At 29.2% G+C, this 26,185-nt stretch overlaps 2 protein-coding genes across 2 annotated transcripts in view; both read left to right on the forward strand.

Annotated features, from left to right (window-relative positions):
* Positions 1-872: 872 nt before the first annotated feature.
* Positions 873-18,590, forward strand: LOC142319983 (cytochrome P450 6a2-like). The gene is made up of 4 exons (XM_075357662.1): positions 873-1,874; positions 9,781-9,996; positions 13,840-14,085; positions 18,326-18,590. Exons 1-4 carry the CDS (start codon positions 881-883, stop codon positions 18,499-18,501), a joined length of 1,632 nt encoding a protein of 543 aa, XP_075213777.1. The 5' UTR covers positions 873-880; the 3' UTR covers positions 18,502-18,590.
* Positions 18,591-20,378: 1,788 nt separating this feature from the next.
* The window catches only part of mdy (diacylglycerol O-acyltransferase), a 94,047-nt gene continuing 88,240 nt past the window's right edge, over positions 20,379-26,185 (forward strand). Inside the window, exon 1 of the mRNA XM_075356507.1 lies at positions 20,379-20,735. Within this exon, the coding sequence (XP_075212622.1) occupies positions 20,608-20,735 (128 nt within the window). The 5' untranslated portion in view covers positions 20,379-20,607. The remainder of the gene's footprint in view (positions 20,736-26,185) is intronic.

The following is a 26,185-nucleotide window of genomic DNA, read 5'->3' on the forward strand; positions in this document are numbered from 1 at the left end:
GAATGTTAAAATTTTGGATTTGGGACTGTTATAAACATCCAGTTGTGCACCTCCCCTTTTGATTACAATCGACTGAACCCAAAGTTTCCAAAAAAACCCAAAATCAAAAACATTTGGATTTTGAACATTTTCTTAACTGCCTTCATTGAGAGCTTTTCAACGATACATCATAAGTGATACTTATTTTCATTGGTTCCAGAGTTACAGCCAAATAAAATTTTAATTAATGAAATATTTGGCGAGATACATACATATATACAGGCGTCATGTCTGTACATACGTATGTACAAATGTCACGCCGAAACTATTCAAAATGGATTCAGGGATGGTCAAAACGGATATTTCCGTAGAAATCAGAAAACCGTAATTTTTTGTGATTACAATACTTACCTTACTTCAAGGAAGTAGAAATCATTTAATTTTTTTGTTGGAGTCTTTTCATTTTTTTTTTTATGAAGCATTTTATCAGAGGTACAAACAACAATTAATCAGGGTTATTTTCTTTGGCAATACTGATGTTCATTATTCAGTCTGTGTGGTAAAATGTGAAATGGGTGTACTTGTCGGTGTAAATATCACCTAAATTTTGATGGGCTTGACAAGATGTTGTATAATAGTTAATTTAGCTTGATAAAGAAAGTGGCAAGAAACCACTTCACTCATAACTTTCTCTATTATTCCTGGCATGAAATTTTCATTCTTGGGAATAGGTATGCGATTTTCAGGAGTGACTTGCATCTTGTATCAAGTCACTTAAAACTGCTAAAATTATGCCATTTCACACTTATTCATTGAGTTACTTTCAGATAATTTAAGATAATATTTTATATGATTAACTAAGTAATTATTCTTTGTTACATTTTCAGGTTAACCGTATAAAATGAGTTGGATTTTAATCATATTTCTAGGAACAGTAATTTTCTGCTGTGTATATTATCTAACTAGAAATTATAATTATTGGAAAGAGCGTGATTTTCCACATGTAAAAACACTACCAATTATTGACACTATTGTGAATTTGCTGCTGATAAAAGAACCTCTCCTTAACAGAATAACCGATATCTATAATAAATTTGATGGTAATAAATTCGGTGGTTTCATCTTGTGTCATAAACCAGCACTTATGATTTTAGACCCTGATCTTATAAGCCAAATATTGATTACAGATTTTGCATGTTTTCAAAATAGAGGTGTTCCAGTAGCAGAATGGGAACCTCTTGGTTGCAATATTGTTTCCTTGAGTGGTGATGCTTGGAGAGTATTACGTCACAAATTAACACCAACATTTTCTTCTGTGAAAGTAAAATCAATGTTTGATCAAATTAAAGAATGCAGTAATATTTTAATTACGTATATAAAAAGTAAAAATGATGAACCGTTAGAAGTAAAATACTTAACTGAAAAATTTAACATAAATGTTATTGCCAGTGTAGTACTAGGATTGTGCCCACATAAGTGTGACCAAGGGAAAAAAAATATTCTTTTTGATATTTGCTGTAAATTTTTTAAACCATCCATCAGTTTAATCATGAAATATTTTATACGTTTATGTTTTCCAAAGATTTCTCGTATTTTAAAAATACAAATGATCGATGATGAATCCACTGATTTTTTTATTCATCTTATCCATGACATAATCGAACATCGAGAGAAAACAGGAGAAAAAAGAAATGATTTTTTACAGTCGATGATGGATATTAAATCTGCTGAAAGTTCACACCATTATAATTTATCAGAAGCAAATAATATTTCCAATAATTATTTCAATAATGAACAAATTAAAAATAATTTTACTTCTAACCACAATGAAGATGAAGTGAAGAAATACTTGGAACAATTAGATCATGATCCAGGGAAGATGGCTGATAAATTTGGTATGTAAAATTCTCTTGTTTTGTAGTAATTGAGTGTTCTTTATTGCTTTAAAATGAATATTCCAACTAAGCTCTAATTACTTCACATAAAACAAAACATAGTACATAAAACCAGTCCTATTAATGGATTCATCTGCTTCCAGTCTCCTAGCCAACTTACTTTTAGAACATTGACACTTTGAAAACATTCATGCGATACAAAGGGGTGGCACAAAATATTTTACTGTCAGTGTTATGAAACTATGCAAAGAAAATACAAGACAGTATCACACATATCTCACATCTGTCAGTTGATTGCACACTTAAATCTAATTTACCTACAAATCATTTAACTTCCTTGACCTTACTTATCCTCGATATCCGAAGTAGATAATACAATTTTAAATGGTACAGAATATGCACCACAGCTGATTTTATCTATAATGTATATACACACACACACACACATACATAAACACAAAAATACAGCTTTCTCACATATTATACTGCCTAATATACATCTTATCAGTCAAGAACAACACTGAAAAATTCAATACAATATAGCATTTGGCATAAATTAATGGCTGCGTACTTATAGATGCAATACATGAAATAAGAAAAAGTCAAAAACAGTAACAAAGAATATATAGCACTAACATTATATCACTCAACATTTTCGAAATGAAAATTACTGTGAAAACTGCAAAGTTAGAGAATTACTGTCACTTTCAAATCCATGAACTAAATGCACCATTAAAAATTTTTTTAAGAAATAGTAAAAGTTTTGTTAGTGGAATATTTAGGTTTTTTGATAGAAATTTCCAAAAGAAGGACTTTGAGAGTAGATACTAAATCTGCTGTTTCATTTGGAAAGCAAAGACCGATTTCAGGGATCTGCTTTTTCATTTTTTAATTGCATCAAGGATTTCCTTTATTTACTGAACATTTTTGTTAAGTTTTAAGTGATCAAATTATGTTACAGAAGGATGTTGATATAATATATGTATGAGCAATCTACTGAAAAAGTGTGGACCTCAACATAAAAATGTACAACTACATTTTTACTATATATATATAAATCTGTTGTGCATATTCTCAAGTGTATTGTAATTAATAATTACCTATGAATACACCAAAATAGTAAGCATAATATAAATATATATATATATATATATATATATATATATATATATATAAAGCTTTTGAATCCATTATAAAATAAAATTCAAAACTATCCTAAATTTAAAAAAAAATTAAATTCCCATAATTATAAAATTAAAATTTATTGTAGAAACTGATTTGTGAAGATTTAGTAAATACAATAAAATTTTATCTTGATGTAGTTTTCATTCAGATACACTGTTTATCCAATGAAGATACCGTAACATAATAAGAAAAACCTTTTAAAAAATGGAAATGAAACAATAGTGAATGCTGGTAATTTAGTTTCAGTCATTCATAATGTATGTTATGATAATAAAATTATTTTACTTTCATTGGCAAATTTTATATACAAAATTATGATTTACCAATGAATATGCCAAAATCTGCTGCTACAGTGCAAACCCGATTATCCAGATCAAATTTTGAAAGGCCGAATCCAGTTTTTTAAATAGTGTATACATTTTTTTAAATTGCCTAGTGCTTATTAGTTATTTAGTTTGTAGTGTGGATCCAGAAAATCCACCAGAAAATTGACATTTGGATAATCAGTGACCCAGTATCTGAAACTTTTATACATCATTTTCATAAAAATATAGTATATGGTGTAGCCAAAACATAATATCCTTTTATAGACAAGATATGTAAATGACATTTTCCTAATATTTAACTTTATTATAAAAAATAAATATTAATCACTTTAATTAAATTAAAATCTTATAGAAAAATTTACTCTAGAAACTGATAGTAGTAGGTCAACACATTTTTCATATACAAAAGTAAATATTAAATAAAACTCCAGTTAGAAACAAAATGATTAAATCCTAACAAAGATAGTTGCTTTTATTCTGATTTGAATGCTAGATTGTTGATACCGGAATCTTTGGTGGGCGGGTCAATTAACCACATGTCTCAGGAATGGTCAGCCTGAATCTGTGAAGACTACATGTTTACGGGTGCATTCACACAGATACTGATGAGTCGCTAATGATTTTTCAGTTGATGCGACTATAAATTTAAAAAAATTTAAATTTTGAAAAACTTTGGAAAGTAAAAAGCCAAACAAAATACATAAGGCAGTGGAAAGAGAGACTTCAAAACCTAAAGATAAAAGAGAAGGACTTTTTGGATAAAATGGAGTTTAAAGAAATAATTTATAATGTAAAGATACTTATGGATGAAGGAAGAAAGAGCGCCAGAAGAAAATCTGGCGAATTCTGAGAAAATGAATGAAATATTGAAAAAAAGCAAAAACAAAATAATGATATTGACATGATCCTCAGTAGGTTACTTTAAAAAATAGCTTTTTTTAAGATTAGTTAACACCTCATAATAATCCCATCTTCAAAAAATCAAATCATCCTAATCTCATGCAAAAAAAATACATATTATATTTCGTAAAGTATATAATTTTATATAGTATTGAAAAAGAAATATTAGGCAAAGAATAAAAACAAATTAAATCTATAGCAAGCCAAAATGAATATAATGGCATTTAAAAAAAAAACAAACTAAAACCCATTAACAGCTTGACTGCCATGAGATCCCATGTGAGACCAATATGAAGTTTCACTTCGTGTTACTAATAGGCCACATGATAAATCTAATTGTTTCCAACTGCCACTATATGTCTTCAGCCACTACCAACTCAAATCTTATGTGGTATTTTTTACTATCTTAAGAAAGAAGTATAATTGTTTCTATGGTCCTAAGATGCTTGATCCCAAGTGGGATCTTGTGGATTCCCAGTGGGCCATATTTTTTCTTACTGTACATACAATAGGAATGTAATACAGCATATAAAATAGTATAAATTGCACATGTTAGTATCTTTTTGGTTAATTAAACTTAATGATATGGTTTCTTACAAAATTGTGTACAATTTACCAGTTGCAATAATATTCTTGCTGGTGGGTTGCTGTGGCATTGATATTTATGTTTGCTTAGATCTTTGTTAGATGAGATATATAACTACTCATTTCTTATGAATAAATACTTGCTTAAAAACACAATAAGCTTTAATGAATAATAATTATTTACAGAAAAAATCAAAAAACTACTTTATATCAAAAATATAAAAGAAAATTAAGCTAAATGAAGAATATATGAATTGAATATATAATGTATTGAAACGAATGAAAAATGAATTGAATAGATTATGTAATAACAATTATTACAAACTAATAAATAAAACTGAAACAAGAATACTTATTTTTTAATTTATATTCCATAAAAAAAAAAAAACAAAAAAAAACAGTTTTGACAATAGAAGACTGAACATATTAAGCTCATAGTATGCATTCTTGGAACGTCACTAAAAATATTTTCTTCCAGATTTGGTGGAATATTGTTGTAACATGCAATATAACAACTCTTCTTTTAGCTTTTTATTAATAAATAATACAAACTCAAATTTAAGCATTAAAACCCAATATTTATTTTCCAAAGGAAAATGATTAATTCGATTAAAAGTTAATCTAACAGGATACTAATATCAATTTTTAAGTTAGAATATGGTGAACAAGTGTACATAGAAAAATATGCAAAATGAGATGACATACAGAATCTCCACATGTCCTACAAATTAACTGTACATGAAATAACAAATGGAATCTCATAGCCAGTTAAAAAGGGCACAAAAAATCAGCATGGTGCAGAGCGGGCGGCTGCACACGGCTTCCTCCGCGCCAAAAGCAAAGCTTTACTTTACGCTCTCTTCCGCTAGAAGCAGTACATTGTGAATTTACAAATACGTTTTATTTAATTTCTAACCGTAGATTATTTTTAGTTATATTTGTATTTATTTATTACCCAAGGATCATTATTGTATCATTAAAATTATATACAATTATTCGATTTTTAATTTTTATAAGGTTATATTGTTTTACACTTTAAGCAATTGCCATATATATTTACTACATATTTAAAAATGGGCAGAAAAAAGATTAAGAGAACACAACTCAGGAACTTTTTTCATAAAGAAGAGCAAAAAAGAAAAAAAGTGTAATATGATTGTAAACGTAGATCTGAATAAACACAGGAGCAACGAGATAATGAAAGAGAAACGCAAAGAAGACGTATGCATAGCGTAATCAACGTAAACATTTAACAGTTTGAACGACAGAAAATAAACGAGAGTAGCAGACAACGAGCGCAAGCTATAAGATATCAGTTAACAGAAGCTGAAAAAAATCAGATGAATGAAAATTTACGTACACAAAGATCGCAGTTATCTGAAACAGAAAAAACCAAAATAAATGCTGAAAAACAAGACAGACAGCATATAGATTACAATTATCCGAAGCAGAAAGAGTTCATAATAATGCTGAATAGCATCAAACACAACAGATTTATAAGGCATAGTTAACAGAAATAGAAAGAGCTAAAATAAATGCTCAAAAACAAAGACAACAACGAATTGTAGTAGAGCTCAGTTAACTGAAACTGAAACAGCTACAGAAAATTTAAATCTACGACAAAGAATGCAGAATTTTCGTCGACCATTAAACATAGTTGGTGCTGCAGGTTTCGATATTAATGATACTTTAGAAGAACATTATCTGGGGCCAATGGATTTACAGTGCATACATTGTAGTGCTTTTCATTTTGAAGGTAAAAAGATTAGCAACAAAAGTTTATCATTTAGCACTTGCAGCCAGCATGGAAATGTTGACATTCTGCAAAAAGAGTATCATATTCTAATGAGAGAGCTGAATTTCGTAAAAATATCAGAATATATAACAATCTCCATGCTTTAACTTCTTTCAATACTAATACAGTTAACTTTGTATTAAACAGACCAGGTCCTTATGCTTTTGTTGTCCAAGGAAAAATCTATTACTAAATTAATACAGTTTTAAGAAATGAACCAAATACTAGCCGCACTTTACATTGTTGATCCCCTTGAAGCTGTTGAACAACTCTTTACAGGCTTAAATCAACCTGTTTTAGCACCTCTTTCACACACTTTAGGGAGGATAAGCTTCCAAGTTAAAGCTTTTCAAATGTTAAAAGAGCAGTATGACAATCAAGAAAATAATGTCTAACCTTTAAATTTATCATTGCATTTTGGACTTAAGCCAGGAGTTGATTCTCGAAGATTCAATTTGCAAGCAGGTAATGAAGTTGCAGCTGTTTATACAACAACGGATGACAATGAAATTCCTGATTCATGTGTAACTGTAACTGATAAAGAAGGAAGACATTTAAAAACTGTAAATGCGTTGGACAAAAAAAACGTTGAACTATATGGCTTTATCCAATTTTCTCCCCTCATAGAGAACCACAATGGCTCACTAAATGAAAACTTTACTTTCTAATAAAAGACTGACAAGAAATGTGTATGCAAAATCTAAAATTTCAGACAAAGGGAATTTAATGCATTTAAATTAGGACATGCAATGGAAATTAATATAGTTCTTAAGCTTGTTTCTCCTCCTTACCAACCAAGATCATTTTGAAGTTTATTTTTTAATCTTTTGACATTGTTTTATCTGTCAGGTAAAAATTGTGAACGATTCTTCTGACAGCTGAAGAATCTTAATTGTCAATCATTGTAAGAGGATTTTGTCTCCCGAGTTTTATCCGGCATGCAGAAACTTGACTCACCATTTTCATTTGAAAACATGCCTTCAGCTTCTTTTTTTATACACGTTATCGCACTAACGAATGCACCAGCAGCCTTACTACAACGATGCTGAACTTGTTGCAAGGGAATAAGAAAACTGTCATCTGATTTCTTAGATTTGTTAAGCTTAGTTCTTTCATAAATTTAAAAAAGTTATATACAATTTCTTTCAATTATCCATGAAAGTTTTTATTTTTTACTTTGCTTTTAATTACAGGATTCATTGTTAACAAAAAAATATAACTAAAATAAATTATGTTTCACTTGAATACACTAACATTATTAGGCTGTATGACAAAAAAATAAAAATAAAATGCGTTTTCAAAACCCACGCATAATATGCTTTACAAACAGAAAAATGGTATTATTCTTAAAAAGATGTCATAAATTTAAATAAAAAAGCACACAAATAGAGTTACTGAACTTGCCTTGTTACAGTTCAAAAGATTGTGTTCCTACTGTCACGTAAAAGGATACAAAATAATTATTATTTGTTATACGTTATATACTTGTTTATATATCCAAGAGCCTACACTTATACTGTAATTTGTGCTTGATAACATAAATCATATTTTAAACATAACTTTAAAAGCAAATGTAAATACAGTAATTAGACGATAATGTCATTGTAAATTTGATTTCTTAATATTATTTTTGTAATAACGATGTTTGTGGAACCCACGCATAACAGCTCTTCAAACCCCCGTGCACTCAACTCACTTCACAGTGCAATCGTCAACTTACGGGCCTTATACATGTTTGCAGAATCATGTAATTCAATCGATCAAACAACAGTCAATAAATCATTTACACAAATATGACCAGAAGTTCAACAGGTCAACAATCAGAAAATTTTTTGTACCATGCCATCGAATGAGAAGTTTTGTTCTTTATTACAAAATATACCGGGATGTGAAAATGTAAAGGAAAATGAAGTGCAAGACTGGTTAAAATCGGATTCAAGGGAACCTGCATTTAACATTTTTGATGATGAGATAGTGAAAATTGAAACAGAAGAGGAAGGCTTTTCAGTGATCTCCAGTGATGAAGATGAACCGATTGAAGAAAATCAATTTAAAAAACAATTTAAAAATTAAAAAAAAACGAAGGGACTGTATTTCTCACAAAAGCGTTCCAATATTTACAACGAAACAGTGTTCCTTTTCTTGACTTAACAGTAATACGAAACTAATTCCCTTTTTCAGTTTCTTATTCTTTCACATCCCTCTCCTTCATAATTTCCTGATGTCTTTTCTTCCTTCTGCCCCTGTATATTTCCATTGTTTTTGTTTTCCCTGGAAACCTGTGATGTTTTGCAATTTCTTTCTCAGTGGTGAACACTCTTTGATATTCTTCTTATGTTATTTTCAGTCTTATGTCTATTTTAGTTTCTCTAATCCAGTTGTTATTAGTTTTTAGATTTTTAAAGCATAAGTAAATAGCCTGTTCGACTGTAGAAGGTGATTTTTCTTTTTCTAATTACGTTCCATATTTTCTCTATGTGCAGTTCATTCTTATGTCTTCTTTCTACTCTTTCCCATATCTGATGGGCTCTAGGACTTTTCTGACTATTCTTCATTCTTTTGTTAGTAGTTTATTGAGTAGACGTTTCTTGTGAAATGTCAGATTTTCAGATGCATATAGAGGGCTCCTGGATGAACGACTGCAGTGTAGTTTAGCATTCATTGATATCCATTTCTTAAGGTAGATGTTCATAGCTAGTTCCATTTTAATGATTCTTGATCTATGGCTTCCCTTTCAGAGATACTGATTTCAATTGTCTCCTCTAGGTATTTGAATTTTTTAGTTTTGTTAACTTTCTCATATGACATTATTAGGTTTTGCAGATAATTTGATGTTTGTCATGAATTCTGTTTTCTTGAAGCAGATTTGCCTTTGTCTTTTCTACTTGTTCTTTTAGAAAAGTCATTTGCTTTGTTATTGTCACTATTGAATCAAATGTTTGTTTTTATTTATAATTAAAACTTTTACTTATTTTTAATGTTAATAAATGAAGATTATTTATATGTCAGTTAAATTTTAAAACTACTTCATTAAATCTTTGCTTATAAATTCGTGCATTTCCATATTACAATTAAAATAAGGTTTTTAAACTAAATAATAAAGTGTGATTTTTAGTGTTTACAGATTCGGTCATAGCTGCTCAAGTATTCACATTTATAACAATGGGCAGTGAGGCAATCTCAAATACTATTAGTTTTACATTATATGAATTAGCCAATAATCCTGGTGTACAAAGTCGTTTACAAAAAGAAATAGATACTGTTCTTCTAACACAGGAAATCACTTACAATAATCTGAAAAAGATGACTTACATGGATCAAGTTATAAATGGTTTTGTATTTTTTAGTCTTATTTTACTTTTTTTTAATTGTAGTATTTATTTATTTATATCTGTTAACTCTAACAAATGACAAGGTTTTTTTTTAGCATTATAGTTTCTAGTTTTAATGATAAGTGTGATGCCCATCTAGAAAATACCCATCCAATATTTATAAAAAATTCTCTTCTTTTAATATACCATTTTTAACTGAACTATTTAACTTATCTCTCTCAACTGAAACATTTCTGAATGTTGGAAGATTCATTTATAACTACAATGCATGAAAAAGGTGATGTCTCTGATATCAATAATTAATGATATCTGATATCAATAAGTATAATATTTTTGCTAAATTAATTTACCATCTTGTTTGCAATAAAATTACATCATATACAATAAAATTCATTACACCACAACAGGATGGATTTCTTTCAGGGTAATCTACTCAAATAAACCTAAGCATATATAAAGAAGATATAGTTGACTCAGTTACCAATGGTTATAATTTGGATTCAATTTACACTGACTTTAGATGGGCCATTGATATGGTTAATATTGATTTACTTGTAAGAAAGTTAGATGCTTTTCAGTGGTGACTTGTAGCTAAAATTAGTGGGGCGCTGCTCCAGAAAATCTTTTTCTGGGGCTTTTCAAGGCCATGGTTAAAGTTTTCTGTAAAATAAAAGAAGTGAAAAAAAAAAAGTCAAAAAGAATAGCTGGAAGCAGGATAATAATCTAATTCTACACTTTATCACATTCAAAAATTGGTACACAGTTTTTAAGCACATTGTACTTAAAAACTGTATTCAGTTTAACAAAATAAATAATAAGATTTTAATACAGATACTACTTTTTAGTATTATTAGATAATAACTTAATAAAATGTCCACTTAAAAACACTATAGTCCAATGGTGCTTAATTTAAATTGCTATGTACACAGAAACGAATGCATAATTAGTTTTTATTAATTACCTTCTCTTTCACCCTTCCAGCATGTTTTTGGTCAGATTTGGCAATCAAAGGGCCCTAGCTTTCCACCATCTTCTGATCACTACTGAAAAAACAACTAAATCACTTTCATATTCCTTCCACTGGCTAAACTAGAAAAGGGAATGAACAAAGAATGTTCCATACACACGTGGAGTAAAAAAAACTACCTTCCACCAGTATGCCAGGGTCGTCGACACTGCAGGAGTGACAGCGCCCTCTCTCCCTCGCAGCTTCTTATTTGCACATGCGCACAACAGCCAAACACCATGCCACTGGAACTGTGCACCATTAAAGATTTTTGTTTTTTCATAAACTGGAGAATGGCTACTGACATTAAGCTTAAGGATTATATGTTGTACAAGTTTAAAGAAAGAATTAAAGAAAAAATCTGATGTGGACACCACATGATTTCCTTGTATGCCTATTAAATTACATATACACATTTTTTTAAAATGAAAAGTATATAAAATTTTATTTCATTAATAACTTATGATATTATTTTCATTTTCTTTTTTGTTATTGAATTATTATTTAATGTAATTTTTTTTTACAATCACAGGTTAATAATTATTAATAAATCAATATATTTAAATTTAAAAAAAAGTAAAAAAAAGAAGATGAAGTCTGATGTGAACCAACATGCCTTTTCCTAAAATACAAATATTTCATTAATTAAAATTTTATTTGGCTATAACTCTGGAACCAATGAAAATAAGTACCACTTATGATATATAAGTTGCAATCAAAAGGGGAGGTGCACAACTCGATGGTACAACAGTCCTAAATCCAATATTTCAGCATCCTACAGCTAATCGCTTTTGAGTTATGTGAGACACATACATACATACAGACATCATGCTGAAACTAGTCAAAATGGATTCAGGGATGGTCAAAATGGATTCAGGTATGGTCAAAATGAATATTTCAGCTGAAATCTGAAATTTTTTGCGATCACAATACTTCCTTTACTTCATACAAGGAAGTAAAAAGGACTCATTATATTAAATGTTATTGATAATATCAAGTGGAAATAGGGGGGGGGGGGTTGCTGCAGTTCCGCAGTGCCTGTACATGAGAAGCCACTGATGCTTTTGATATACATGGTAGTTTACTCAACTGGTTTGCTTCTTTTCTTGTTAATAAAATTCAATATATTAAATTAAATAATTTAATTCCCAATCCAATAAAAGTTACTTCAGGTGTTGTTGGATCAAGGTACATACCTTAGTCCACCCTTTTTCATTATTTATACAAATTAAACTGTTCTTGTCAAAAATTAAAACATTCTAAATATTTATTATTTTTTGATGAGATGGAAATTTTTTATAAGCAGATTGCAAATTTCATTGATAGACAGTGTTGTTACAAATTGATTTAAATTTTTCAGTTTAATGGTGTAGAAAGAATGAACTTTTACTGAACTTTAACAAGCGCTTTTACATATCTTTTAGTAGAAATTCTTCACATTTTAATTGCAATTTAGATAATAATATTGTTTCACACTTTTTGAATATAAAGGATTTAGGAATTGTTTTTGAAAGCGTATTATCTTTCAAATTCACATTGAATTTACTGTATCAAAAGCTACTAAAAAAATTAACTTAATAAAACAGTGCTTAAAAATTTTTTAAATATTGATACATTTTGGACACTTTATTTTTCTTTTATTTATCCTATTCTTAGTTATTGTTTTGTTGTATGGCATCCACATACTGCTGCCTAAAAACAACTACTTGATAAATCTTGTCATTTTTTTTACGTTGCTCAGAATTTAGAATTGGTTCTCTGATGCATTACTTTGACCATGATTTTACAAACATCTCTAATTTTCTAAAGATACCAAGTATTGAAACTGGCACAGAAAGAGTTGATTTTCTTTATACATACAATTTACTTATAAATTGTTATAATTGTACTGAATAGTCATAATTGTTCGATCTTTATATACCTGGTCATTTATTAAGAGATAATAATTATTATTTTTAATTGTCCAGGGGTGTAATTTGCTGCTCAACTATTTGTCATCTATCATACTTTTGTAATCAACATTGTGATATGTTTGTTATTATAATTCTAATCTCTATACGCTAATTACTTTCAAAGCATGTTTTGCGATATGTTTTGTTTCTGTTGTACCAATGGGATTCTTCCTACATATTTGGAAATAAATAAATTATTATTTACATCACACAGTTGTCATACTCTACTTGAGCTAGTTTTTAGAAAACAAGTTTATTTATTTCTCAAATAAGTACACTGTTGGACCAATTACAGTTACTTTATGAAAAATTAATTTTTTAGCGTATGAAAAGTTCCAATCCTGACCAGGATTCAAACCCAGATTCCCCTGAATGAAAAGTGGAGACCCTACTATCTGCCGTGTAGGCTAGTATGATAACTAGAAAAGTATTAACCGATTTAACCACTTCAAATGTTATTTAAGAGCTGTAACGAGTATTAATAAAATATAAAATTAATGATTTGTTATCATTATACAGTAATTGAAATGCTGGTAATTTATTAGTATAAATAAAATCAGTATCAGTGGAATAAACCAGAGCATGTTCTTATAATAAATAAATAAATTGCAATTAAAAAATAAACAAAGCAAACATCACTGTTTGCTAGCCCCAAGCACAGGAACATATTTTTATCAAATGTGTCTCAAATTACTTAAATTCAGGTCAAATGACATGAAGTTTTTTGTGTTCGGAATTCAAAATGTGACAAACCCTTTGATAATTTTATGTTCTTTTTGGGAGGTGCTTTTTTAACCCTATTTGCTTATTTCTGTTAACTTAATTGGTTTTTCATAGGAAAAAAATATAAATATGGTTTATAATAATTCTTTTTTATTTTTTAGAGGTTTTGCGAATTCATCCTGCATTGGGTGTAATCTCAAGAGAATGCGCCAAAGATTATATTATACCAGGGACTAATAAAGTGATAGAAGAAGGTGTTTTGATTATGATACCAGTTATTTCCATTCATAGGGATCCTAAATATTTTCCAGAACCAGAAAAATTTGATCCCGATCGTTTTCAGGATATGAATGCTATTCCAAGAGGGATTTTCTTTCCTTTTGGCTCTGGTCCTAGAGTTTGCATTGGTAATATTTTTATAGTCAAATAATTTTAGTGCAGTATATACATGTAGTTACTGGGGTATGGAATACTTCATACACTTCTCCATTTGGTGAAGCGTGTAATTGAAAGAATATTTGTAGTATAGAAGTATAAGCAGCTTTAATGAAATGGGCTTAAATTGTTTTTGTTCATAATTTCGTAAAATTATCGTTTCAGAAGATATTTTTAGGATCTTTTAATGTACTAGACAAAGCTCCAATTCAAATAAAACTGTAGCTGTAGTATTTTATTCAAAAACTGTTGTAAATAAATCAATATAATATACTGTATAACATAATGAATGCAATATAGTATACATTCAAATGATAGTAGAATGAGTCCTAGCTGCTAGAATAAAAAATTGCAGAGAGAATTTTTGTCTTATTATTTGGTGTAAATTTTGATATCAAGGCTGAATCATCAAAATACCAGGCAATTAATGAGTTAGTGTAGTAGTAACTGAGAATGTTTGATTTCAGCCATTCTTCATAGGTTGAATAATCCATTCCAATTTTATATGCTTTGTGAAGTGTTGGTGAAGGACCAACATTAACAATTAAACAAAAGTTTTTAGTTTTTTATTCTTGGTTTCTTTTTTGATGGCACAGTAAGTGATGGCCATTGTCAAGAATAAACTTTGCCACATTAAAGATACTGTATAGCTTTGAAAATGATTAGTGCAAAATAGTTGACAGTAGAAGAAAAAAGTTGACAAGAGCAAGATCGTACACTGATATTTGAACTCGACTCATCACATCAATTAGTTGGGTAAAAATGGATCATCCTCCATTAATCTTAGATTTACAGCCAAGTGATTTTTGCTCTTTCTATACTTGAAAAGGTGTTTTTAGCTAGCATTTTGACAATGATGATATTGTCAAAAGAGCAGTGAAGAATTAGTTGTTTTCATCGATGGCTTTCTTCTTTGATGTGAGAATTTAAAATATTGTATCTTCTTACAACAAATGCATTTCTAATCTATGTAGAAAAATTTTTATGATTCTGCTGATTAGTTAAAAAATGTTTTCAATAAATTAATTTGTTTTTTTTTTAATATTTATTTATATATTAATTAATCAAGACAACCAAAGTAAAAATCAAAATAATTTTGTTGTATGTATATTTACCAATTACAATAATTCTAAATGTTTAATCAACTCTTTTAAAGTGACAATGACAATGATGTTATATTCATTAGCCACTAATACTCGTAAATGTTGTCATTAAACAGCATGCTGGAAATCTTTAGTGACATTATTTAAATTAGGTGATTTAAAAAAAATTGATGTATTAAACTTGGCTCATTTGTTGGTATTTTAATGCTTACTTCATTTACTTCATAAACATAAGTTTCGTTAAGGAGAAATAATTCTTTAACTAATTACATTTTTTATTACCACATGTAGTGTTTTTCTACCCACAACAAATATTTTCACATGTATGGGTTTTGTGAAATGCTTCAATTTTTTTTTATTTTTGTGTACAGTTTGTAAATTTTCTGATTGTCCTTAATAGAAGGATAATTTGCTGTCAGTTAAAAAGTGACTCATACACCTTAATTTTTGTGTCAAAATTTTTATTATAAGATTATTTAATTTTATATATTTTTTTGTACAATATTTTTTGGCACTGTTTAATATATAAAACATATTTCTGTATCTTTGAACATATTTTTAATTGTTCTTGAGATTTTATTCACCGTGTAATTAGTACTGATATAATAAATAGATCTTTCATTTTGATCGATACATAATGTAGATTGCATCAGGATTGGGTAAATATCCTATTCAATGGATAAAAAAAGGAACTGCCTAAGCATTTGCCTAGATGGTTCAAGGGAGCAGCATTATAAAATACACAATTAATTATAAAATAAAAAAATAGATATGATTAAAGCCCAAATTAATTATTTAAAATATAAATATTACGATAAATACAAGAAGACAAAAAATTTATTGAGGCACTTCACTTTGAGGTACTTTATTGAGGCACTTCAAAGCAAAACGGTAAACAATTTGATTTTATTCCAAATGAGATCAGTTTGATCATTTCAAGAAAATTTTTCATCTAAGAAAACATCATAAATTTTTATTTATGGGCGACAGAAATATTACACTGATAAACAAAATAAAAAATTTTACTGTTTCTCTAAGTGTGATACCATTTATTGAATTGCTTTTTTGCTTGCATTACAGATCTGTAAATACAGTTTTCCTATCACCTTTAGTTTTAAATAAATTACGCTTCAAAAAAAATTAATGGAAAATATAGTTAAAATCTGTAAAATATATCATTTTGCATGGCCATACCTGTGTTAGAATGATTTCGCTTATGCTTTTCTTTTATAAATAGCCTCAGGCACATCCCAAATTAATGTCCAACAGTAATCGGCTAGCATGTTAGTATTCCATTTCCCTTTATCACTGAAATGATAATGTTAGCTTTCCATCACTGAAATGTCTTTGTGGAACCATTCACCATGTTTGTCACTTACGTCTTCGAGGTTGTCCGGGAAAAAATCTAGATGTGCATGGAGGAAATGTATTTTCAAAGATATATTACATCCCATACTCTGTATGAAGTAAGAAGTTGATTAACAATATTGTGGTAATTGTTGGATCTTTGATTGCCAAGAAAATTTTTGCAAACGTCTTTAAATGAAGCCCAAGCTACACTTTCTACATTATTTAACATTGAGTTAAATACATCATCTTTGACCAACTCTCTTATTTTAGGACCAGCCTTCTTTAATTTTTCCTTCACTTACATTCAGAAATTTCTGCCTGATGTACAAAAATCTGGGACTATCCTTCTTCATTGCTTTTACAACATTTTTCATTAGTCCTAGCTTGATATGGAGTGGGGGTAAAAATAGTATTTTGGGTTCAACTAAGGGCTCATAAATAATATTTTTCCCATTTGGAGTTAAGTTGTCTCGTTTCTTCCACTCCTTGGTAACATAATGTTTATATATTTATTAGCTGTCCCAATCGCAAAGATAACACATGTAATTAGTATAGCCTAACTGCATGCCTAACAAAACAGCTATAACTTTCAAATCACCATTTATGTTCCAGCAATGTTTTTTATAATTTATTTTTTCAAGCACATCTTTCACATCGTATGTCTCTTTCAAATTAATACCATAAGCGATTGGTATCGTAGGATATTTGTTACTGTTGTTATAATAGAACCATTTTTAAACTATACTTGGATGAATCTATGAAAAGGTGCCAGTCCTCAGGTTTATGAACTTGTTCTAAGTGCAACATAAGCTCATCAGTATTTGTGCAATAAACCAAATTATTTTCATCAATAAATTACTAAGAATCTTCTTGGTTTTGTCGCTTCCAAAGTCTGAAATGTTTTTATTTTTTTGAAGTAAATTCCAACCTTGCAGTCTTGATCCTAACAGTTCAGTTTGATTTTTTGATAAATTTAAATCCCTAGCCAAGTCATTTAATTCACCTTGTGATATAAGGTTGGCTATTGGAAGATAATTCAAAATCAAAATTGTCTCCTTCAGTACTGCCTGATTCTTGATCGCTGCTTTCAAAACATACATTCACAGGTGGCTCAGGAACTGGAATAATTTCACTGTGAGGTACAGGCCTGATTGCAAATTGCAACGAAGGATATTTAACAATATGTTTAGATTTTTTAGAAATTCCAAACACACTTGTTAAACAAAAGTAACAATTGGTTACATGATCCTTTGGTTCATGCCAAACCATAGGTACACCAAATGGCAAAGCCTTCCATGTACCTTTCAGCCATCCTCTTAAATATACAGAACAATTAGTGCGTACTATATGAGGAGCCCATGTCTTACCCTGATCACCAATTTTACACTGAAAGTACAAATGATATGCTTTTTTAATTTATGGTGAACTAACCACATACAAAAGGCATCGACACCATATACACAACAATTTCAAGGCATTATGACACCACTGTTTCTAGTTCAAGAAGTTTGTCATAAAAATCCTTCAGTATTGTATACAATTTTTTTTTAAACTTTGATGTAATTTTGAAACCAATAGACTGTATAAACATTTAAAACACATAAACATTTTAAATACATAATTAATATTTTAACATTTCAGCAGAGAAAATATATAACATTTATATTACTTAAGGAATTACTTTTTTCTATATGTAATAATTGATTTCTTAACTATTAATGAACCATATTTTAAAAATTATTTTTTCTTTTCATTACAGCAATTCGTTTGGCTATGCTGGAAATAAAAGTATTTTTAGCTTTTTTGCTGTCTGAATGTAATGTGAGATTGAGCAGTAAATTAAAATTACCTCTAAAACTGGAAAGTAACTCAATGGGAAATAATGTTGCTGGAGGACTATGGTTGCAGTTTGAATCACGAAAAAAAACTGATTAATTAATAATTTAAGACTTAACTAAATTTAGACCTACGTCTAAATGTGTTGAGAAAATATATTAAAATAAAAATAGTTTAAAATATATGTCTTATTAAATAAATAAATCTTCTACTCAAAATCATTAAGTCTGAAAGAAGTGTTGTTTTGCTTAATATTTTTTTTATTTTGATAGTAAACTGAATGAATCATGTTATCTAAAACCTTTGTATTTAGAATAAGATGTATAAATGGTGGTATTCAATATTATTTGACTCTTATAAAGCAAAAAAAAATGGAGGTTTCAATTAGACCAAAGATCACCAGAAAGAGGGATATTATATTATACAAAAAATTTATCTATCCTTTGAGTAAAATTTTAAGGATAAGTATCCATGAGGTCTGTATCTCCCTGCTACCTTTATAGATTGTGACCAAAATTAAATATTAAATGGCAACAATACCCTTATATAAAAATAAAAAATTGTACTTTCTGCAGTTGTAAATACAATTTTTATGAGACGCACATTCTAAATGATAAACAGAATTTAAAAAATCATCAATTTTTTAATCCATAAACCATAACCATAATGATGGTTGCATAGTTAAATGTGTGTTTAGAATATTAAGATCAGTCAGTAAAAATGAAAGTATTAATTAATATTATGCAGATCTATCAGAACCCACAACAATCAGTCAACATTTAACTTACAGTTTCTTGGATCATTGAAAGGGTTACATTCTGTATTAGAGAGGGGAATTAGTAATTATCTAATTTTTTATTTTGTTAGAAAAGTTGCAGATAATTTGTTGAATCGCTGACTTCTACCGTTAAATTTCCACACGATTTTTTAATTACATCGGAAAAAATTCAGTCACGAAAAAATTGTCCAACGACGCGTAGAAAGTTATTAATACCTAACTCGTAAAATTTTATTGTTGCATATCAATGTTAGCACGGTTAAATGAACAATTTGATTTTTCGGAAGGCTAATCTTGATACTTGAAATCATGTGCCAAATTGTACACGTTTGTATTCATGACACAATCTGTTTTACTCACCTGGTGGTAGAGGTTACCGTGAGTACGAATACCGTTTGGAGAATCATACTTTATGTAGTGAATCTTGATTTTGAGGAACTGCATCGCGAATTTGTTTCTATTCATTCAGTATCGACTAATTAAAAGTTCGTTCAGTATATTATCGGTGGCTAAACTAACAGTTTTTTGTGAAGATGTGGTGGTATCAACACGCGCCAATGAATCCTATAATCTAAGAGATCGTAATCTTTTTTTACAATCTTGATGAATTGAAAATCAACACATGCCAACGTGTAAACGAGGTTTTGTAAGACCGAAAATGTCATGCAAATTAATTGGGTTGTTAAGTTTACTTTTAAATTGGAGTTGCAAAAATTATTTTCATGAATATAATTTACTGCGAAATCTTGTTGCGATCAACTAACAGAAGTGCGGGAACCATAATATTTTAATTTTTACGACTTAATGAAAAACTATTGTAGTATAATGTAGTTTATAGCGGGGTATCTTTCTATTTAATTGATTAACAAAGGGAACCCGCATTACGTCAAGTATATCTTATCTTAATAGTAAGCGATTGAAGAAGCTATAATAGCTTTCCATGTATTTTCTAGAGCTGGTTTTTCACTTCCATTTTAAATAGAAATTTAACCAATCACGAAGGGTTGTAGAAGTAAAAAAAACCGTTAGAATTCAATTTTATAAATATAATTAATTCCTGTAGTATGATTACATCGTCTAATACTTATATTAGTATTCATATATGCTAATAGTAGCGCTAAGTTCGAGTTGTTACAGATAGTCTCTTTAATGTTGTCAATGTAACTGTCAGCTGTTCTCGACCTGTGACAACCAACACAACAGCTCAGTTGAAGATTGGGTTCAACGTTTAGTGTGTTAGTCCGTGTTCAGTTGTCGGCATGATCGAACTCTATCAGTTGAAGGCGTATTCTCGAAACTTATCAGTTTGATGTTTTAAAGTTAACGTTAATGAACGTTAACTACTGTTTTAATACAGTTTAAACTGGAACTACCTTATCATATAAGTAATCTTATTGTGGTATCAGGTTAAATTAGTGACTGGAAACATGTCAGTTGAAGTTGAAGATAAAACCGAGGCTAACTGTAAGGTTCGTAGAAGAACGAAAAGTGTAACTCGAGCTGAAGAAATTAAGACTATAGAAGCCCGTTTACGAAGATCACAACCAGATAGACCGTAAGTTATGTACTTAGAAAAAAAAGAAAACAAATCGTGACTTTTTCTGATGCAATTGTGTGGTTAATTTCAATGATATGTATTAGTTAATTTGTATAAGAAATTAATTACATTTATTTTCTGAAGAATATAATTTGCATCCATTCAGTATGTATATCTCTGTGGCCTAAAAATATAATTAATGTATATTTACGACAATGTTTAGTGTTTTTCCAGCTGTTTCCCAATATTTTCGTTGTTTGCAAGAAATGACAAGTTCGTTTTTGTCAGCTCTAATTGAGTTACCCTGCGGCATTTTGTCTTTCTGGTTATTTTTTTTATGTAATTAAATTATTGATACCAAAAATTAATGTGTTAATTTAATTTAGTTCAGGATAATTTTATGTTGTACAGTAATAATAATCTCCCCCACTAATATAAGTTCATTTTTACTGATTTATTGCAAAACTAAATGTTTCGTTTGTTAAGCGAATACCCGTAACCTTCACTCACATTGTTTATTATAGTAAAAGAATTTGATTAAGGAGGTTAAGGTTAGTTATTGATTGTTTTCTTTTAATAATAATTGTTTGTGACTGGTTTCCCATTGTGTAGTTACTATATTAAATTTGATACCAGACTGGTCTTTGGTTCATCTTAATATTAAATTGTAACAGATTATTATTCAGTTATATTATCCCTTAATAGGCTTGTATTTAGTTTTACTTAGATCACATTCTGAAATTTTAATGAAATCTTAGAATCATCTTTTTTGTAATTGCCCAGTTTTATCTTTCACATTTGTATAGTATTGTGAAATGCAAGATGAATTTAATTTATTAATATTTTTGAAATAAGAAACTTGAAAATTTTCATATATTCTCATCAGCTAATAAACTATGGATTATAGATCATTAGTTGAATGTATGCATTTATATACAAGTGTAAGCTGTTGTAATCACAACACTACATTGAAACATCAATCTCTCACTTTTTAAAAATGAGTGAAGTATTGTAGACCTGTTTTCCTAAAACTTGATCTCTTATTTATGTAAAGTTTGAATTTGTTATTAATATATATATATATAGATTAAAAATAAGTTTTTTAAATTAAAATATTTTGCATTATTTTAAATTTTTTATTTCACACATACCATATCTCAGTAGGCTATGCGACATTTTCAAATTATCCAGACTTTCAGTCATCTGGATTGTACCTGGATCTATCAAGTTCAGATAAATGGATTGTAATATTACGTAATATAAATTTTCATACAAATTTATTTTTGATTTCAATGTTTTTATAGTTTTGTATTTTTTTGCAGTCAAATTGGTGTTCTTTTTTATACTATATATAGTGATACTTTTTAGCTATAAGTATACTAATACAAGGAAACACATGCTAATTGAGTCAAATTTTGCTTGCCAGGGATTTTGCCAATCTTGATGTGTCATGACTGCCTCCATAACAAAATACATAATTCTAGTTTTAGAAAGTTATGGAAAATGTTCATGTACGTCTTCTTTTGCCTGATTGGATGGACCAATTTCAATGAAATTTGGCATGATATATTATCTATTTTAAAAATCAAATAAGTTATATCTACCAGATGCAGTTTGAATAAAAATATATGAACACTTACCCAATTGAAGTGCTTTCTGAGTATTTCTCCATAATCTGCAAGACAAACTTACAAATTACACTCAAAATGTAGCAAAAAAATTTAGAATGAATTTTATTTGATGTATATAGTTGTCACAGTTAAAATTTTGTATATTTGCCATGGTAAGATAATGAGTGACACTTATATTATACAATACTGTCTTATATAAGACATATTAGAAAAAAGTATACATATATATATATATATATATATATATATATATATATACACATACACATTTATAAGTTACTACATTGCTTTCGGACAGCCGCTGTGCAGTTTGCTTTAGAATTATGTGATTCATTTTGTTCTTTCATCATTAAGTGGTTGCCCCGTGGGTGTTGTTCAGTAATAAACCAAGATGTCAGTTGTTGATTTGTGATTGAATGTACTTCTTTTCGTTTCGTTTATCGGAATCAATAGTTGTGAGAAACGTAGTGGTTCTTTTGGTAGAACTGAACGTACTTTTCTTATTGAACATGCCTTTCGTGAAGGTGACAAGTATAATTTTTAGTGAAGCACGAGTTCTCTGAGAAGTTTTCAAATAAGTTCATCACTGTAATGCAGTTCGTACTCTTATCAAAAAATTTTGTACAACAGGCTCTGATGAAGACACTGATCGAAATAGAAAACCACATAAACTAAACAAACAGAAGCTGCTAACATTTCAGATGGCATGGTCGAAAGTTCATCAAAGTCAATGCATAAGTTAGCACAACAGCAAGATATCGGACTTGCTACTGCACATAAAGCTGCAATAAAAGAATTGAAACTTTTTCCCTATAATGTGTGATGAAGAACTGTAACTTACATATCATGCGAGAAAAGTAAATTATTGTCAACAGTTTGAATGTTCTATTATCAAAATTCTGTAGGTATCCTCGACATTATGTGTTTTTTTTTACAGATGAAGCTTGGTTTCACTGGGAGGGTATATTAATTCACAAAATACCCAAAAAGCATATTTGTATATAGAATATTTGTCCAAAATACACAAAAGAAGACCATACATAATAAATAACTTTCATAATACAGACTTATAGTTTAAATCAGCATATTACTGCACCCTTTTGCTCAGGAACAACGCATTAGGATATACACGACGGCACAAAAGTCACTTGACACATGATTATAAAAGTAATTAATATATTTTATTTATTACAGACAATACTTACAGGTATATTTTATGTTAAAAATGTTTTCCATTTCATTAATACATTTTTGCACTCTTTTGGGAACACTGCTGCATACTCTATGGCAAAGTTTTCTATCACTGTCCAAATTATTGAATGCGTCATAAACGTAATCTTTCAGTTCGTCAATAGTTTGAGGCTTTCTAGAATAAACAGACTCCTTGAAGACACCCCATTTGAAAAAATCCATTGGCGTAATATCTGGTGAACGTGGAGGCATGTCAATATGTGCCTGTCAACCAATCGCTCTTCTGTCAAACAATCTATTCAAATAATCGCAGACTGAAGTAATGTGGTGGAATGCTATCATGTTGGAAGTAAATTTCTTGAATGTTTTCAGCAAACGTCATGAATCCTGGTAACATGTAATTTTTAAGCATGCCTAGTATTTATCTCCTGTCACTGTTCCTTCAAAAACGTACTGTTTGAGTACACCAAAAGATGATATTGCCCCCTTCAAACACTTACACCTGGTTGATTGATTTGTTGCTCTGACAAAAGATGTTAGTTTCAGTATGCCAGTAAGTGCAGTTATGTCTATTAACTTGTCCATGTAATTTAAAATTGACCTCATACCACCATACAATTTTAATGAATAACTCCGGATCTTGTTTCTGTTCGTTATGCATCAATTCACAAAACTGAAGATGTCGATATCAGTTATCTTCAAGTAGCCCATGAAGTAAACATGGAATGTAGACTTTAAATTTATGTTTGTGTAACTTTCCTTGTACAGACCTTCATGATAACTTCAGCTCAGAGGCTAATTGTCTTGTTGATTTTCATGGACTTTTGTGTCACTGCTAAACATACATGCAATTCATATTCCTCTGTTGTGACTTATTGGGTGGCCAGATTACATATCATCCTCATTCATCCTCTGAAGCTAAACATTATCTAAACGGTAGTTACCGGAGGCTAAACAGGAAAAAGAAAAGAAAGATCTTGGTGCAACCGTAACAGATCTATGTTGTTCAAATTTATCTGATATGTTGTACACAGTTTGTTTAGAGGGAGGGTTTGATGTAAAATGTCTACCCCCACTCATTAATAACTACAGTAGCACCAGTTTTATAAAACGTTTTGGTTCTTATCAATTATCTGCCTGCCATCTATTTTTCCATTACAACAAGTTCAAACAGTAAGTAGTAATCAATTTACATGTTAGCTATATATTATTTACTTACATGTCATTATATTTTTAAATTAATGAAACAGTTATTATAATTTGATAATTATTTCTATTGACAGCAGCGCTTATCAATCAACTGATATCTTTTGAATGCTTCTTGTTTTTATTTTAGTTAGTATTTTACTTCAATTAGATCGGTTGGGAGTTTTGTGCTTCTAATTTACACTACACATAATGAACATTTGGCTATTACCAAATATTGAACAGAACACTGATTCTTTATTGAGGTTGGGGTTCTACTGAAACATCACCTATGTCCAAAAGGTCATAACGTGATGTTGTCTGTAAGCGCTAGAACGAGATGAAGACGAACAAAGTTAAGTTGCAATGGGTAAGTTAGTTGCAGTGGATTATGGTAGTAGACTAGCGGGTGGTTTGATTAAAACATTGATTTAAATGATACTATGTGGTGGGCAGATAACTTGGTACTTTGATAAGTACCAAAGGTTTTAAAGGAAAATCCTTTATTTTTTTTTATTATCATTGTTACAACTATTTAACACAGTTAACCAAATCTGACACTATAGCTCACTTCTATACACTGAGATGCAGATCTAGACAGTAAGTTGTGTTTGTTATTGTATTGCCAATTTAACAGGGTTGAATTATCAACATTTTGTAATACCAACATCATGGACTAAAATTATTTTTGTATATTACATTTTGCTTTTGTTAATTTTTTAAAAAGTTTTTACTAATTATTTTTTACCTAGTGTCAAATGACTTTTGTGCCACTATATTTATTTAATTTATTCAGTAAGGAATTAATGTTTAATAAATTAATATGATGGAAAATTGATAATTTTAAATGAATTATTGAAAATTCTCATCTGAAATAATTCAAAATTGTTATTGAAAAAAATACCATATATCATAAATCAAATAAATAAATTATGATTTGAATTTTGATTACTCAACGTAATTATAACACACTTTGAATTTTTATAAATAAAATATTATAAACATAGTTTTGCTTATTCATAAATGAAACTACATAAGATTGAAACTACATAAAGATTGAAATAAAAATTTTAAAGTAGACAGTTTAACAATATCTTTGAGTCAGATTGATTAATCTCTATATAAGAAATTTCTTATAGTTTTCATTCATAATAATAATTTATTTGGTAGAAGTGCTGGCATAATTTATAAAGTGTATGCTATAATTTATTGTTTTTTTACATTATGGTTTTTTTTTGTTAATTTCTTACATCCTGCTTACGTATATCCTGAAATTATGTAGAGTTATGTAGAAGGTGTAATTATTTTGTTCATTTTCATGTAATGCTGTTTAATTGAGTAAAAATTAATGTCAGTGGGCTGGTAAAAAAAAAAACATCTCTAATTAAATAGAAAAACAAAAACAAAACCTTCATGTGAACACCAATGGCAATTATGAAAACCAGTCAGAATTAGTTTTAT

Source organism: Lycorma delicatula, chromosome 2 (genome assembly GCF_047948215.1).
Source record: "Lycorma delicatula isolate Av1 chromosome 2, ASM4794821v1, whole genome shotgun sequence".
NCBI lineage: Eukaryota > Metazoa > Arthropoda > Insecta > Hemiptera > Fulgoridae > Lycorma > Lycorma delicatula.